Raw genomic sequence first — 16,052 nt, 5'->3', positions numbered from 1 at the left:
ACTAGGTCACATGAACTCACACAATGCCTTGATGGCATCACGGGTTGGAAAAAAAAAACTCAAAACGGACAGAGGGACAGTCACATATAAGATCTGAGAGCCTGCAGTTGTCAAACATCTAATGTTGTAGAGACCAGCATTTGCGGTCAGCTGTAAAGTTTCCCATTTGCTCTTCTAACTCAAGACTTGAATGCAACTTAAGTTGCTCTTCCCGTTATTTATCACTTTTCTTTCGCCAAGATCTTTGTCAGTTGTGCCACAGGGGTGCATGAAAAGGAGTTGATAGCCTCCCATAATATCAAATTGTTATCCCATTGTGAGCTGAAAAAAATGATATCAGCATCCCATCCTGCCAAGCTTGTCTTATACTTTCCACCCATTTAGTGTAACGCGTTGGCATCTACCCACTATCCATTCCGTGAAGCCACCTTCGTCTCAAGATCTGATTCGGCGGTGTTTTCCTTCATGTCTCAACAAGCCAATTACTGGAGCAACTCAACATCTAAGCCAATGGAACGCATGAAAAGGTTGACGTTCTGCAGACGCTGGGCGGCCAGGTCTGGAGGGAGAGTCTTGGAAAGAGCAACTGTGTCCATGACACGGTCCTTGACAGCAAGGACGAGCCTCTGTTGTTGATCAAGGCTAGCCCCAATGCCGAGGGCGGCCAGAAGCTGCCAAACGTAAACATCGTCACTGGCAGTGACAGAGCCAGGGAAAATGTAGGGGAGTGATGGCTCAATCAAGTCAAAAAACTTCGTGTACGTCGAGTCCCTGAAAGAATGTTAAGTTACTCATATATCCAGCAGAACGAGGAGAGCTTCAACATACCATGAACGCCAGGCCTGCTCACTCCCGGCACCGCTGTGCTTGATAATCTCAGCCCGGCTGAGAATCATCGTCAGCATCGACGCGCCAATTCTACTCTTGGCAATGACATCAACATTTCGAGTGCAAACGAGGCCAAGCACACCGGCAACAAGGTCGAGATCGAGTTCATTAAGAACGTTGAAGAGCGTCGACATGACCGCTACCGAGAAAAGTTCAACGTTCTCCCGCATGGCCGCATTCAGCTGCATATTTCCAGAAGAGACTTGAGCACCACGAACAACGTCCAGATTATCCAGGTTCAAAATTATGAGAGTGAGGATGGTCGTACGCTGTTCCTGGGTAAGATGACGGAATACGCGTGGCATAGCCTTCTTGCCCTTGCTGTAGGACAGAAGAGCAATGAATGGGTGAATGACGCCATTCTCTGGGTGATCATGAACGCGGAGAAGGTTCCATAACTTGGTGTTGAGAATCTGAGCCTCACTGTTCCAAGTGACAAATTGCTGAATGGCCTCGCTATCCGCTTCATTGGCGGGGGGAGAAGGCATGGTCCGATCGTGATCCTCCATCTTCATCAAGGTTGTGTAGATGAGCTCCAGAGAGCGCAACTCGCTCTTTCGATCACCACTCTGGGGGACCTGCTTGTGGGCGCTGGCGGGACGATTGGCATCACCACCATTCTCTGGGCGCTTGATATTAAGCAAGGGCTTCGGAGTCTTGGCGTTGCTGAACGAAATCTTCCCTAAGCTGCCCTCAATAACCAGCTGCTTATTCTTTGGTTTGGTTTTGGCCGCTTCAACGGCTCGCTGGACTTGTTGCTCCATCCGCTGCAAGTGATTCTCGGGACCGCGATGGCGACGACCTCCCTGGCGAGCACCAGTTTGGTACAAGTACGTCTGGGCAAAGTTGTTCAAAGGCTGACTTGGATGCTGACGATGACCACCCTGAATTTGCGTGTGAACCTGGTAGTAGAAGTCCTCGGCAAGCGCTTCATCAGTCCCGTGCTCGTTGGGGTTACCAGTAGCGGCGACAAGCTGCTGAAGTTGAATGCGGGTCACAAAACTCTTGTCCTGGGGTGTCATCAGGCCGTTATCGCGGGACATGAGGAAGATCTTGTGATTCCGCTTAGCACGTCTGGCTTCCTGTTCCAAATACGCAGCCTTTTCTTCATCGGTAAGCTGTGCCAACTGGGACGGGTGGGTGATAATGGGTGGTTGCCGGGGCAATGAGCTTTGCTGTCGATGATTCTGATGAGCTGGGTAGTTGCCAGGAACTGAAGAGGTAGGCTGCTGGGGGATGCCGAGTTTAGCACCATCCCCTGACAAACGGTTAGGATTCTGCAAGATATGGGTAGGTTGAACAGGCGCCGAAGGTTGTTGACGGAGTTGGGCAGGCGGCTGGCCTATGGGCTGAGGAGAAGGAGCTGGCTTGGACTGCGGCCTCTGCAAGATGGTAACAGGGTGGGCTTGGCCAGGAAAGACTTGATCTTGTTGTACCGAAAGCTGAGGCTGGCCATGCTGAGGGAACTGATAACCAGGAGGATACTGTCCCATGTGTTGCATGGGGGCTTGAACCGGCGTAGGTGTAGCTGGACCAGGAGCTGGTTGTGGTGCTGGCGAGGCAGCAGCCTGCTGAGCTTTATTCTTTGCCTGCGCCCGCAGCTGTGCTTCGACCTCCTCAACACTCAGAACCTTCTTGTTTGGGGGAATCGAAGAGGCAGAGGCAGAAACAGCAGGAGTAGTAGACGCCTGAGACTGCTTCTTTGGTGCGACACCCCACAGGGTTGGATCGACCTGAAGCTCGGCAACCGGCTCACTCTTGTACTTTTCGTAGCCTGTTCGCAGGGGTTTAGAAGAGGCGGTTTGCGAAGAATAGGTATACGAAGACGTGGCTTGTGTAGAAGAGTAAAAGGCCGTCGAGGGCTTCGAAGTGGGCTGGGTCGTCGGCTGCGAAGCCTTGGTTGGCGGCTTGATGCGATTGAAGCGAGCCTGTTCTTCCTCAATAGCCGTTGAAACCTTGGCGGTTTGGCCGAAGAAGTCGAAGTCCTTGCCAACAGCTGTATCGCCAAAAGTGTCATCGTTGAGCTCGTCGCCCGTCTCCTCCAGCTGGTCTCCCAAGCCATCGTAGGTGTCGTCAAATTCGAGCACCTCGCCATCTTCATCACGGTTGGCCAACCCGGCAAACGGATCGTGAGCTTGCGAAAAACCGGCAGCCGCCGGATTGTGGTGGCTGCTCTCGAAGCCGAAAAACGACATGGTTGGTGCGGCCAGTCAAGAATATTGTGTCACAGAGAAGAAAAAAAGAATTACTTTGGAGAATGTCAGCGTCGGATGAAGTTGAGGGCAGGAATCTATGTCGCCCAATCCACCCAATGGCGGGGCACCGAGCGGCAACTTTCCAGGCAGTGGACAGCTTGGCTACTCTCGCCCGGTTCGCCGCTCCATGGAGGAGAGAAAGTCGGCAACATCAGAGCCAACAGGCCTCGAATGAAATACTTACAGCACACAATGTAAGAATGCTGGGACAGTATTCGAATCGCTCAAGTGACATGGTGATGCGATCGATGCGACCCAAACAGATGAGCAGGCAGAAGCTTGATGTCGGTCGGCCGACAGATCGAGCAGCGCCAGAAAGCTTCACAAGAATACCTAGGAAAACTTCAGTTTTGCAAGAAAAAAGTGGTAAATCCTGGTGCTAGACGAGTCAATTTGTGGATCGATCAGATTGGCGCACACAACGGACAGTAAACGCAGATTCACAGGCCGGTGACAGGAGGTTGGCTCGAATGTTGCAGCTCCTGCAGAGCAGTGGTGGTGGCCTTGCGTGTGGGCCAGAGGGTCCATGCGGCAGAAACCCGTCACCACGACCTACCAACCAATGGACGCAAGTCACAAGCCCCGCACATGTCGAGCCCCTTTGTTGCGCCACATATACAAAACAGCCACATGAACTGTCACTTTGCGGGAGACATCTGCCATGGCTGATCCCCAATTTGCAAAACATGACTGGACATGGGGCCAGTGAGAATTTGCCGCTCAAAACAATGCTTTGTACAATTTTTAAAGCATGAGTATTATAGATTTGTGTTTCAAATCATGAAATCACTTCGACGAAATGCCATTTCTTTTGACTATTCACTTTATCAGGGAGAGTCCGAGAGAGAGAACACGGTAAATAAAGGTGTTATCAACTGATTGTTATAGTTTCAACTCAGGACAACGTATATTCAATGGTATAGGCTCCATTAAGTATCGGATTGGAAGTGATCTTCAAGCAGAATGTAAGACCTTGGTCAGTTGGGATCTTTTACAAGCGTGAAGTGGTCCATCACTAAGAACAGAACTTGCAACTCAAAAGCTGTGAGTCTTGAAAGTCGTGTCAGGTCCACAGCGGCGTAGTTAAGACACATCATGTTTTCTGGAGTCTTTGAACAGTAGGTTCGCTGTGTAGATATCTTCAAAGCTTGTCAAGAAGATTTTACATACCTGGTTTAAACAGCCTTCGGAGTACTGCAGCCGAGCTTCTATTTCTGAGTCACATGCCCTATTCTGTTCGACGCCCAAACAGCATTAGTTCTCATGAAATACGTTTCTGGCTCGGCCCGCTTTTGTCAACTCTTCTTCAAATATGAGAAGCCCATCACTCTTGTTGTTTGTTTGTCTGCAATTACCACCTATTAGGTTTTCGGCCAGCCCCTTGGTGCTGCGCTGCCATCATGGCCCAGCCTACAGAGACTGCCTAATGGAAGGTGTTTATTACAAAAGCCGACTCTTAGTACATGTTTTACAAGAAAGATACCAGTTACACTTGAAGTCTTCTTTGATCTGTGATCAAATCTTGAAAACTGTCAAGAGATCAGCAGCAGACCGTTGATCGCAATCTGAGTCGTGCCAGAGCCCACCGGTAGACGGGGAAGTAGGGCTGAGTGGGTTGGTGCGTGGCAACCTAAAAGCATCCGGGCAAAGATGAAGAGATGGAGACTGCAAGGAGGCTTTACGTCACATTGCTGACGGATTGTAACATTTCATGGGTTGCGTAATATCAGCTTGCAGATGTTCATCTGCAGAGATTTTGTTAAAGTTCTACATATGGTGCACAGACCAAACCATGCTAAATCCGGTATAGCGTATGCTCTCCTGCCACGAGTTGAAACAATAACGTCCGTGCAGGTGGGATTAACGCCTCTCCTTCTCTTCAGATACGGGTCCTTCTCGTACAGTTGGTAACGCTGTGCTGACAAGACATCTGCTCCCAACCCAACCTCACAGGCAGCGTGGAAGACGATGACAGACTGCTAAATTTTGACGCCATAGGACGCGCTGTCCATTTCAGAAACATCAAGCTTTGGCATAGCCAGGCTTGTTGCACACTCATCACCTGCCCGCCTTTCCTAAACCAGAGTGTCCTGCGCCCTGCGGCGCACAAGGGCACAAATAGCCCAACAACCAACCCTTTCTTCTTCCTCGAAAGTTTGACCTTTGCGCTCGCTGAAGGCTTCGTGGATCGAATTTGACAGCATGGCGACTGGCACTGTTCGCCACGTGCGATACATCCTCCTCGCCTGCTTTGTAAGTAACACCTGTCATATGGAGGTTTCGGTGACTCACTGCGCGCCACCTTACTGACATCCGCTTAGATGCTGGCAGTCTTCTACTATGTTTCGCATTCCGGAGTCGGTACAAGCCCGCTGTCCGTCCAAACCCGCCTGCCTGAGCATAAGGATGGCACAACCGTGCCTTCTGAGAACAAGCCAGCTGCTGCTGGTTCTGAGCAACCCTCCAGCACCAACAAGAACACCAAAGGTGATGCTGCCAGCAAGGGTGATGTGGTTCCCAGGCCACAGTCGCCCAATGACTTCAAGGTTACTACCAATTACAACCCAAAGGACTACCCTATGGCCATGACCCCAAATGACCCCGGCTGGGACAACTTGTGGAGCATCGCTCCCGGGCCACGCATGAATGCCACATTCGTGACCTTGGCTCGCAATTCGGATGTGTGGGAGTTGGCCAAGTCCATTCGTCAAATCGAGGATCGTTTCAACAGGCGCTACAACTACCCATGGGTCTTTCTCAATGATAAGCCCTTCGACGAGACCTTCAAGAAAATCACAAGCTCCCTTGTGTCTGGCAAGACATACTATGGCCTGATTCCTGAGGAGCATTGGTCTTTCCCACCGTGGATCGATCAAGAGCGAGCTGCCAAGGTTCGCGAGGACATGAAGGAGCGCAAAATTATCTATGGTGACAGTGTCAGCTACCGTCATATGTGCCGGTTCGAGTCGGGCTTCTTCTTCCGCCAGCCCCTGATGATGAATTATGATTACTATTGGCGCGTCGAGCCTGGCATCGAGCTATACTGTGACATCCACTACGATCCGTTCCGCTTCATGCACGAAAACAACAAGAAGTACAGCTTTGTCTTGAGCTTATACGAGTACATCGAGACTATCCCCACACTTTGGGAGAGTGTCAAGAAGTTCATGAGGAACCACCCGGAACATATCGCTGCTGACAACTCGATGGCGTTCATCAGCGATGACGGCGGCGAGACATACAATCGCTGCCATATGGTGAGTCCCTTTCCAACAATAGTTGTGGTTATGCCGTAACTGACAAGCTCTCCAGTGGTCTAACTTTGAAATTGGTAGCCTCAATTGGCTCCGCTCCAAGGCCTATCTCGACTTCTTTGAGAGTTTAGACAAGGATGGTGGTTTCTTCTATGAGCGCTGGGGTGATGCACCGGTGCACTCCATTGCTGCATCTATCATGCTGCCCAAGGACCAAATTCACTTCTTCAACGACATCGCCTACTACCATGTGCCCTTCACACACTGTCCGACTGGCGAGAAGTTGCGCGAACAGCTAAGGTGTCACTGCAATCCCAAAGACAACTTTGACTGGAAGGGTTACTCTTGTATGTCCTCCCTCATATCGCCCTCCTGAAGCTCCCTTTAATACTAACACTGAGTCATAGGTACATCCAGGTTTTATGAGCTGCACAACATGGAAAAGCCCGAGGGTTGGGAGCAGGAGAAAGATTAGCTTATTTACAAAACATTTTTTTCTCAATATCTTTACCCCCTACCCTCATGACTTGGACTCTGCATTCTTAAGCCTTTTGCGGCTGCGGATTTCTACTGATATGCTGATCTTTTGGCCCTCGGGAACGGCGAAATAGCATCTATGGGTACCTGCGGTTAAAGGTGTCATAGAATGGTCATTTGACAGCGGTAAGGGGGGTGGTTATTGTGGTTTTTTGGGGCTGGTTTTTTCTGAGCATGATAGTTTGGCACATCAAGAAATGTACTATGACGGGGACAACCATGACTATCCGTTTTAACTAAAATATTGTCCTCCGCTGGGTTATCGGATTGTTTGACATTATACAGAGATATGTTACAGTGCCGGATAGAATGACTAGACATCAAATCTTACGGCGGCATAGGGCGGAATCTAGAGCCTTCGTCATCTATATATCCGTACGCCAGAACAGACTAATTTAATCGTACCCGTCATGCTTAGCCAACGGTAGCCTTCTTCGGCTTCTTAGCACCGTATTTACTCCTGCTCGTCATCCTGTTGGCAACACCAGCCTGCAAGACAATGCCCGTTAGTCATCAGTTCCATTAACTAAACATGGATTTAAGAGCAAGTCGTACCAGATCTAACGCTCCTCTCACCAAGTGGTATCTCACACCGGGACAATCCTGACTACGACCACCGCGGACAAGAACGACGCTGTGTTGCTGAATGTTGTGACCTTCACCGGGAATGTAGGCTGTAACGACTTTGCCAGTCGACAAGCGTACACGCGCCGTCTTACGTTCACCTGAGTTAGGCTTCTTCGGCTTCGTGATGCCGACCTTTACGCAAACGCCCTTGAGCATGGGGGCCTTGATGGCACTGAGGGCGGGCGAGACAGGATGGCGCTTTGGTTGGGGTTTGCGACAGCCCTAAGGAGGTGAGACCATATATGTTAGAATTGCATACAACTACTCAGCGGCGCGAAAAAGTCGATGTGATTGCAAGGGGAACGCTAGGGAGGAGAGATCGCATACTCGGAGGACCTGGTTCAGAGTTGCACTCTGGACGGGAGTTGTCGAGAAGGACCGCACGATTGGGGCCGCCGGGGCCATTGCGGGTCGGATGGCCGGCCGAAGGACCAGATTCCGGAAAAGTGTCGTCACCATGGCGGTGTTTTGAGTGGCGCGACAGAGGTCCTGCCCGTGGTCGTCGTCGCCTTCGTCGTTATCGCGACTCTTTGGTTGCCGCACCTGCAGTTCTGATGGAGGCCCTGATTTGGGACTTTTTGTCACGTGTAATATCACGTGCGACTCGGCAATTATCGGCTAGGTGGGGCCTCCGGTTTCGATCCACGATCGGTCACATGGGGCGATAGAAACGGCCCCGTGGGAAGGGCCCCTCTATCGCATCCACCGTGTGTACCCGCCCTTTGTGGAGCGCAGATTTCCTGGACTGGAAAGGTAACCTCGGCTTCATCCTCGAGGGATGGACGCCGTGCCCTGCGGCTCGCAACGGACATCCCTTTGACCGTGTAATACTTGAAACAAACGTCCGGTTGTGGGAGCTGCAGTTTTAGTGCCTACCCCAGCTTTGCAGCGGAGACAGTTGGAGCTGGTATAAATAGGAGAGGCCATCATTGTACACACCACTGTTCGCCCAACTTCTTCCTTGACCCTCACCTGCTCATTCCATACAGTTGCCCACCATGCGGTCATTTGCGAGAGCGTTGCGCCCCGCGGTCCGAAGAAGCCAGGCGGTGTCTGCTCCCAGGTTACGGAGCGGCACGGCCTTCTCTGCCGTCCAGACGTGAGTTTTATCAACTCTGTCCGCCCAGGCGACTGTAATGAAGTTAGGGACGGTAATTTTTCTGACAGAAACCAGTACTCGCCCGCTCTCCACGACCGCTGTTCGCCGGGACATTTCTGACCTCATCCCGACCCCGATCACGCACCTCTCTGAGGTCGAGTCGGCCATGGCCGATTCGGTGCGCAAGTTTGCCAATGAGGTTATCTTGCCCAAGGTCCGTGACATGGACGAGGCCGAGCAGATGGATCCTGCGATTGTGGAGCAGTTATTTGAGCAGGGCTTAATGAGCGTTGAGATTCCTGAGGAGTATGGCGGTGCCGGCATGAATTTCACTGCTGCCATTGTCGGCATTGAGGAGCTTGCCCGTGTCGACCCGTCCGTTTCGGTCATGGTCGACGTCCACAACACGCTCGTCAACACTGCCGTTCTTAAGTGGGGCAGCGAAGCGCTGAAGAAAAAGTACTTGCCCCGTCTTGCCACCAAGACTGTCGGCTCTTTCTGCCTATCGGAGCCCGTCAGCGGTTCGGATGCCTTCGCCCTGGCTACCCGGGCCGTCGAGACGGAGCACGGCTACAAGATCAATGGCAGCAAGATGTGGATCACCAACTCGATGGAGGCCGAGTTCTTCATCGTTTTCGCCAACCTTGACCCCAGCAAGGGCTACAAGGGCATCACTGCCTTCATTGTCGACAAGGGTATGAAGGGCTTCAGCATCGCCAAGAAGGAGAAGAAGCTGGGCATCAAGGCGAGCAGCACGTGCGTCCTCAACTTCGACGACGTTGAGGTTCCCAAGGAGAATCTGCTTGGTGAGAAGGGCCAGGGTTACAAGTACGCCATCTCGCTGTTGAACGAGGGCCGCATTGGTATCGGTGCCCAGATGACCGGTCTGGCTCTCGGTGCCTTCGAGAACGCGGTCAAGTACGTATGGAATGACCGTAAGCAGTTCGGCCAGCTGGTTGGCGAGTTCCAGGGCATGCAGCACCAGATTGCCCAGGCGTACACCGAGATCTGCGCCGCCCGCGCTCTCGTGTACAATGCTGCCCGCAAGAAGGAGGCCGGCGAGGAGTTCGTAAAGGATGCCGCCATGGCCAAGCTCTACTCTTCTCAGGTTGCCGGTCGCGTTGCCAGCCTGGCCGTCGAGTGGATGGGCGGCATGGGGTTCGTCCGTGAAGGCCTGGCCGAGAAGTTCTTCCGCGACAGCAAGATTGGCGCCATCTACGAGGGCACGAGCAACATTCAGTAAGTGTTCTCCCCATGTTACTTGGGTTTGTGAAAGTATTTGTGTGCTAACAGCTAGTAGGCTCAACACTATTGCCAAGATTCTCCAGAAGGAGTATACTCAATAGACAGGCGATTCTCCCAGAAAGGTCAATGATTATTTGGAGTTAGGCATTAGCGGTTAGGTTGAAAATGGCCGGCGTGTGGGTTTCTTGTATAAAGACACTGTGATCATTACGTAGGTACTGTTCTAGCGGGTTTTGCCAAATTTAAACTGTCCACAACCTCGTTGGTCTGCCCCCCTGAGCCTATGGGCTCCTAGGATAGGTACTTATCTTGTCCCTGCAGTTTTGAGCGAATATCCAAGACTCTGTGCCGGTGACCATTAAAAGATCAGGAAAACCCCGGCCACTTTCCCGGTCAACGCTCGGAGCCGGTGGAGCTCGATCTTGGCGCTCCGGCATGTTCGGGGTGCGTCAGCACCACGGCGATAGGCCTTGCCCGAACATTGTATAGACTACCGCTTGCAACACACGTGTTGCACGCCACGGTATTCGATTAGCTTTCCTAAAAGCACTACTCGTTTTATTCTTGTCCGGGGCGTCAAAAGTTTGCATCTTGCATTTTCGTAGAGGATGTCTAACAGATGCGACGAACACAGGAGCTCCCTTTTTTTTGATACGGGGTTGTGACATCTCTTGAAATCCTTACTCCTCATATGTAATCTGTAATCAATACACCCGCATTGGATAGAATGCCGTTTCGGGCAGCAGACGACGTGGAGCTACCAACCAGGTCGATGCAAAGCACATTATAACCATCAAGATATTTCGGGCTTTCTTAGTCTCGACTTTGGGGCACCTGGAACCTGCTGGATGATGCGCCATCCAGAAACACAAGTCTTTTACAGAGCGGCACCTCCTAGCAGGTAGGCAACGACCAACGACTGTGACAAGCACCATGTTGGGCACCGCTGGTCGAGAGCCTGACCAAAGTAGTCCTATGCACTCAAGTCCTAAACCGGTACACACGTCCTCGTCTGTGTGCCGGCTGTACAAAGTGGCTTGCGATGGAACGCCAAACGGCCAGAAGCCCAACATGTCCTGTAGCCCCAGAGCTCCCGCGATAGCGGGGCAATGCTAAGACGGCGAGCTAAATCCAGACTCAGGAGACATCAAGCAGTTTCTGTCAGAATCTTTGTGCCCCAGTCTCCCCAGATAAGGTAATCATCGCAACATGCTCTGATTCGGGCGCCTTCTGGTCACCAAGTGCAAGGTGCCTCAAGCTTTAAGGAGCGATTCTGATGAATTGGTAAATTTCGTGCCTCTCTACCTTCCATATCTCCGGGATTTTCGAACCCACGTTCCGTCGTTTTGCTTCTAGCTGCTTCCTTTCCTTCTGAATCCCGGCGCTTTAGGCCCTTCCCGTCGCCCTCCAGAGCCGGAAGGAAGCATCCACAGCTTCTTGGTTCCCCACTTTACTGTTCGACCTTCGGCTCCTCCATTTTCTCCAGGGCCCAACCCACCCCGCTGCTACCGCCTCAGGTTCTGTCCAGTGTGAGGAAGAACAAGGTACCGCGGCCCCCATCAGCCAGCTTCCACCAGGCACTGGCACTACACCAAATAAGGGCCAAGGCCGTCCACTGTCCAGTCACCCAATGCGAAACCAGCACAAAACCCCGCCGAACCTCTAACGACAGCCAGTACTAGCACAGCGACCCTGACCTCCCGCAACACGATCACCGCCGATAGCTCTCGCATCCTCGCTTGCTGCGTCTCCGAATCGGCCCGCGGGCAGGAGCCTCGTGAAGAGAGAAAGGGAACCGAGAACACCACGGGTGACTAGAAAATAAAATTACCTCGAGCGTGCCCAACACCTGTCTGTCCGCAACTGGTCACTTCACCACCCCGACAACCCCACTTCGCTTACCTTCTCTTCCCCTTGACCTTGACCGTCCAGTTGTCCTGCGCGACCTGTAGCCCGTCGCGCACGTACACCGCCCGTCATGAACGACGACGAGAAAATCTTGGATATTTCAAAGAAGATCGAGCGCGAGAAGGCGCTGATCAATGCCGCTAATCTTATGCGGCAGCAGACCAACAATGAAGCCGTCCGCTCGAAGCTCGACACCCAAATGCGCGAGGGCCGCCGCAACCTCGAGTTCTTCGAGGAGCGCCTCCGCGAGCTCCAGATGCGTCGTCTGGGTCAGTCAGTAGAGAATATGTCGCTCGGAGGCTCGCAAGGCGGTTCTTACAAAGGCCACGATCAGGGCGATGACGGCAGCGGTCGACCTGCTGTTCCCCCGAAGGATGCCTACGGCCAGGCGCCTGGCCAGCCCTATCCCGGGCAATCCCACTACCCCAAGGCTCGCCCGAACTTCACGAAGCTCGGTATGTAGTTGTGGATGTGGATGTAGATGTGCAGCTGTGCGCGTAGCAGATGGAAGACCCGACTGCTGACTGACTCTTGTGTCAACTCCTAGACCTTATCAAGTTCGATACCCCATATCTGGGGCCCCGCATCCAGCTGATGCTTTCACAGATTCAGTTCAAACTCAATGTTGAGGAACAGTATCTCAAGGGCATCGAGAAGATGGTCCAGCTCTATCAGATGGAAGGGGACAAAAAGAGCAAGGCCGACGCGGCCGCTAAGCGCATCGAAAGCACACAGAAGATCGTCTTGCTCAAGCAAGCCCTCAAGAGATACGAGGAGCTACACATTGATATGGATGAAGATGGAGCCGATGGTACGTAATCCAGATTTTCCTCTACCATATCAGCATGAAAGTTCTCCTTTCTTCCTGCTAACCTTTTGGCCACAGATAATAGTATCAATATGCCCAACATGAGAAGGCCTTTGACTGGTCAGCTTTCTATCCGCGTCATTGCTGTCAAGGATGTTGACCATGCCCCTACGAGCCGCTTTTCTCGCTCTCCCGAGACCTTTGTCACGATTAAAGTTGAGGACAACATCGTGGCGCGGACAAGAGCAACCCGGAACGACAAGTGGGAGGCCGAGTTCCACAACATCTTCGTCGACAAGGCCAATGAGGTTGAGTTGACCGTTTACGACAAGCCGGGCGAGCACGCCCTTCCCATCGGGTTACTATGGATCAGGATATCCGACATCGCTGAGGAACTCCGTCGTAAGAGGATCGAGGCCGAGACCAACTCGACCGGTTGGGTGTCGGCAGACAGACTTGGTGCTGCTCCTCGGGTCCCCCCTCCACAGTTTCCCATGGGGCCCCATGGCCCTCAGTTTGCTGCTCCTCCGACCTCGCCTTCGTCACAGTCCACGTACCCTCAGCCCCAAATGCAGACGCCCATCGTTACCCAGCCCATCGACGCGTGGTTCAACCTTGAACCGACGGGACAGATCCAGCTGAGCCTCAACTTCGTGAAGGAGAACAAGGCGCCACGGCCATTCGATGCCGGTCTCAACAGAAAGGGTGCCGTTCGCCAGCGCAAGGAGGAGGTCCACGAGATGTACGGACATAAATTTGTCCAGCGTCAATTCTACAATATCATGCGCTGTGCCCTCTGCGGTGACTTCCTCAAGTACTCGGCTGGCATGCAGTGCGACGACTGCAAGTACACCTGCCACACCAAATGCTACACCAGTGTCGTCACGAAGTGCATCAGCAAGAGCAATGCTGAGACCGATCCCGATGAGGAGAAGATCAACCACAGGATTCCTCACCGCTTCCAACCCTTCTCGAACATCAGCGCAAACTGGTGCTGCCACTGTGGTTACATGTTACCTATTGGCTCTAAGAAGAACTCGAGGCGATGCGTGGAATGCGGCCTTACTGCGCACACACAATGCATCCACCTAGTGCCCGATTTCTGCGGCATGCCTATGTCTGTAGCAAACCAAATCCTGGAGGGTATTCGGACTACAAAGAGGAATCGGGCGGAGAAAGCTGCGTCCATGAGCGAGAGGACACTTAGGGCATCGGGCAAGCCTGCGGGCAGCCCTCAGCCGGGAACTGGCTATCCACCAGGCTCTTCTCATGGCGCACAACCCGCCTCACCAGAGGCTACGGAAGCTGCCAAGATTATGTACAACCAGTCCTCCCCTCAGAGGACCTCCGTCCCTGATCGGAGCTCGATCGGCAGCACCACAGCCTCTGCTGCTGCCGCTGCTGCCATGTCACCGAAACCTGCTCCTCAGCCAGCTCCGACAGTTACCCAGATACCAGATTTTGGCCCCGGCCATTACGGTTCTTCGGGAACGTATGGGAGCCGTCCAGCAACCAGAGATGAGGATTACTACAGTACTTCATCTGCACCACCACAACAACAACCGCAGCCGTATGGTCAACCGCAGCAGCGCAAGTACAACCCCGCGGATTACGCCAACATTGGCGTGTATCCTGGCCAACCTCCTGTTCAGCCTCGTCCGGTTCAACAGCCAGTCATGCAACAGCAATATGTTCCCCAGATGTACCAGCCACAGCAGCCTCAGCAACAACCCCAACAGCAGGTTGCTCCCTCTCCTAAGCCTCAACCGGCCCCTACCCAGGTGCCGCAAACGGGTCCAGCGACGGCGGCAAATATCCCTGTCCCGGCCCGGAAGCCTCTGCCATCCGCTACGGATCCCGGTACTGGTCAGCGCATTGGTTTGGATCACTTCAACTTCCTTGCGGTGCTTGGTAAAGGTAACTTCGGCAAGGTCATGCTTGCTGAGACCAAGCGCAGCAAGAAACTCTACGCTATCAAGGTGCTCAAGAAGGAGTTTATTATTGAACATGACGAAGTCGAGAGCATCAAGTCGGAGAAGCGTGTCTTCCTGATCGCCAACCGCGAGCGTCATCCATTTCTCACGAACCTGGCTGCTTGCTTCCAAACTGAGACCCGTGTGTACTTTGTCATGGAGTACATTAGTGGTGGTGATTTGATGCTTCACATTCAGCGCGGGCAGTTTGGCACCAAGCAAGCTCAGTATGTATCCCCGGTTCGCCTGCCGTTTATTCGTAGCTAACTCCGCTTCAGGTTCTACGCTGCCGAGGTTTGCTTAGCGCTCAAGTACTTCCATGAGAACGGCGTTATATACCGCGATCTCAAGCTCGATAACATTCTCCTGGGCCTTGATGGCCATATCAAGATCGCCGATTATGGTCTCTGCAAGGAAGACATGTGGTACGGCTCAACGACAAGCACCTTCTGCGGTACCCCTGAGTTCATGGCCCCTGAGGTAAGTCCGAGTTCTGATTCGGTCTGTCAGTCCCAACAGTACTAACAATCATCCCAGATCATTCTCGACAAGAAATATACCCGTGCGGTTGACTGGTGGGCGTTTGGCGTCCTTATTTACCAGATGCTCCTGCAGCAGTCTCCCTTCCGTGGCGAAGACGAAGATGAGATCTATGACTCGATTCTGGCCGATGAGCCACTGTATCCCATCTACATGGCGCGTGACAGTGTTGCCATTCTGCAGAAGCTGCTTACGCGCGAGCCGGAGCTCCGTCTGGGTAGCGGTCCGACCGACGCCCAGGAGGTCATGTCGGAACCCTTCTTCCGCAACATCAACTGGGACGACATCTACCACAAGCGTGTTGAGCCGCCGTTCAAACCGACCATCAAGAGCCCAACCGACACAAGCAACTTTGACAGCGAATTCACGAGCGTCACTCCTGTGCTCACGCCGGTTAATACTGGTATGTTCATTTTTCTGTGTGTGGCTGGTATTTTTCGGATTGTTAACACCATGTCAAATAGTCCTGTCGCAAGCTATGCAGGAGCAATTCCGTGGATTCTCGTATACGGGCGAGTTTTACGAATAAGACGCCGATGGACTCATTATGGGCGGGTCATCGCTTCCTGCTCAGCTAAGCTAGACCGTCTCAATTCTTCGCATCGAGATACCCCATACTCTGTTCTGCTTACTACTTTTGTCAGCACCGCTCTCTGCTTGGCAGCAGGCGCAGGGGTTGCAGAAACTCTGGTTTGGGGTAGCACGAGGCATTTTGTGCGTTGAGATCAATAAGTGAAGGGAAGAATTCCGTAATGTGGAGGCTTTTGGTTCAGATTGGTTCTTCCCAAATAAGATAAACAGTTCCAGTGTTGGACGTTGGTGGTGACGGTCAAGCGCCGATTGTCTGCTGTTGAAAATTTTCCTTTAGCTGATACCTCTACTCTTTGAAATTAATCTCTTTTCTGCTCTTGGGTTGGA

General features: G+C 52.6%; 5 protein-coding genes across 5 annotated transcripts; 3 read left to right on the top strand and 2 right to left on the bottom strand.

The window, feature by feature from the left end:
* Positions 1 to 482: 482 nt before the first annotated feature.
* CTHT_0037140 (uncharacterized protein) lies at positions 483 to 3,083 on the bottom strand (the record flags this gene model as incomplete). Its single annotated transcript, XM_006694076.1, has 2 exons — positions 483 to 771; positions 829 to 3,083. 2 exons carry the CDS (start codon positions 3,081 to 3,083, stop codon positions 483 to 485), a joined length of 2,544 nt encoding a protein of 847 aa, XP_006694139.1.
* A 2,262-nt stretch (positions 3,084 to 5,345) lies between these two features.
* CTHT_0037130 (alpha-1,2-mannosyltransferase-like protein) lies at positions 5,346 to 6,872 on the top strand (the record flags this gene model as incomplete). Its single annotated transcript, XM_006694075.1, has 4 exons — positions 5,346 to 5,396; positions 5,465 to 6,400; positions 6,456 to 6,744; positions 6,805 to 6,872. The coding sequence occupies 4 exons, from the start codon at positions 5,346 to 5,348 to the stop codon at positions 6,870 to 6,872; spliced, it is 1,344 nt and encodes a 447-aa protein (XP_006694138.1).
* Positions 6,873 to 7,348: 476 nt separating this feature from the next.
* CTHT_0037120 (mitochondrial 37S ribosomal protein uS12m) lies at positions 7,349 to 8,020 on the bottom strand (the record flags this gene model as incomplete). The annotated part of the gene is made up of 3 exons (XM_006694074.1): positions 7,349 to 7,423; positions 7,490 to 7,783; positions 7,889 to 8,020. 3 exons carry the CDS (start codon positions 8,018 to 8,020, stop codon positions 7,349 to 7,351), a joined length of 501 nt encoding a protein of 166 aa, XP_006694137.1.
* Positions 8,021 to 8,559: 539 nt separating this feature from the next.
* CTHT_0037110 (acyl-CoA dehydrogenase-like protein) lies at positions 8,560 to 10,006 on the top strand (the record flags this gene model as incomplete). The annotated part of the gene is made up of 3 exons (XM_006694073.1): positions 8,560 to 8,660; positions 8,736 to 9,899; positions 9,961 to 10,006. 3 exons carry the CDS (start codon positions 8,560 to 8,562, stop codon positions 10,004 to 10,006), a joined length of 1,311 nt encoding a protein of 436 aa, XP_006694136.1.
* Positions 10,007 to 11,883: 1,877 nt separating this feature from the next.
* Positions 11,884 to 15,663, top strand: CTHT_0037100 (uncharacterized protein; the record flags this gene model as incomplete). Its single annotated transcript, XM_006694072.1, has 6 exons — positions 11,884 to 12,268; positions 12,361 to 12,624; positions 12,700 to 14,821; positions 14,873 to 15,074; positions 15,132 to 15,537; positions 15,599 to 15,663. The coding sequence occupies 6 exons, from the start codon at positions 11,884 to 11,886 to the stop codon at positions 15,661 to 15,663; spliced, it is 3,444 nt and encodes a 1,147-aa protein (XP_006694135.1).
* Positions 15,664 to 16,052: the final 389 nt, after the last annotated feature.

The sequence above is a fragment of the Thermochaetoides thermophila genome, assembly GCF_000221225.1.
Source record: "Thermochaetoides thermophila DSM 1495 unplaced genomic scaffold scf7180000011816, whole genome shotgun sequence".
NCBI classification, from domain to species: domain Eukaryota; kingdom Fungi; phylum Ascomycota; class Sordariomycetes; order Sordariales; family Chaetomiaceae; genus Thermochaetoides; species Thermochaetoides thermophila.
The sequence above is the reverse complement of the archived record's forward strand: the minus strand, read 5'-3'. Positions and strand labels throughout refer to the sequence as shown.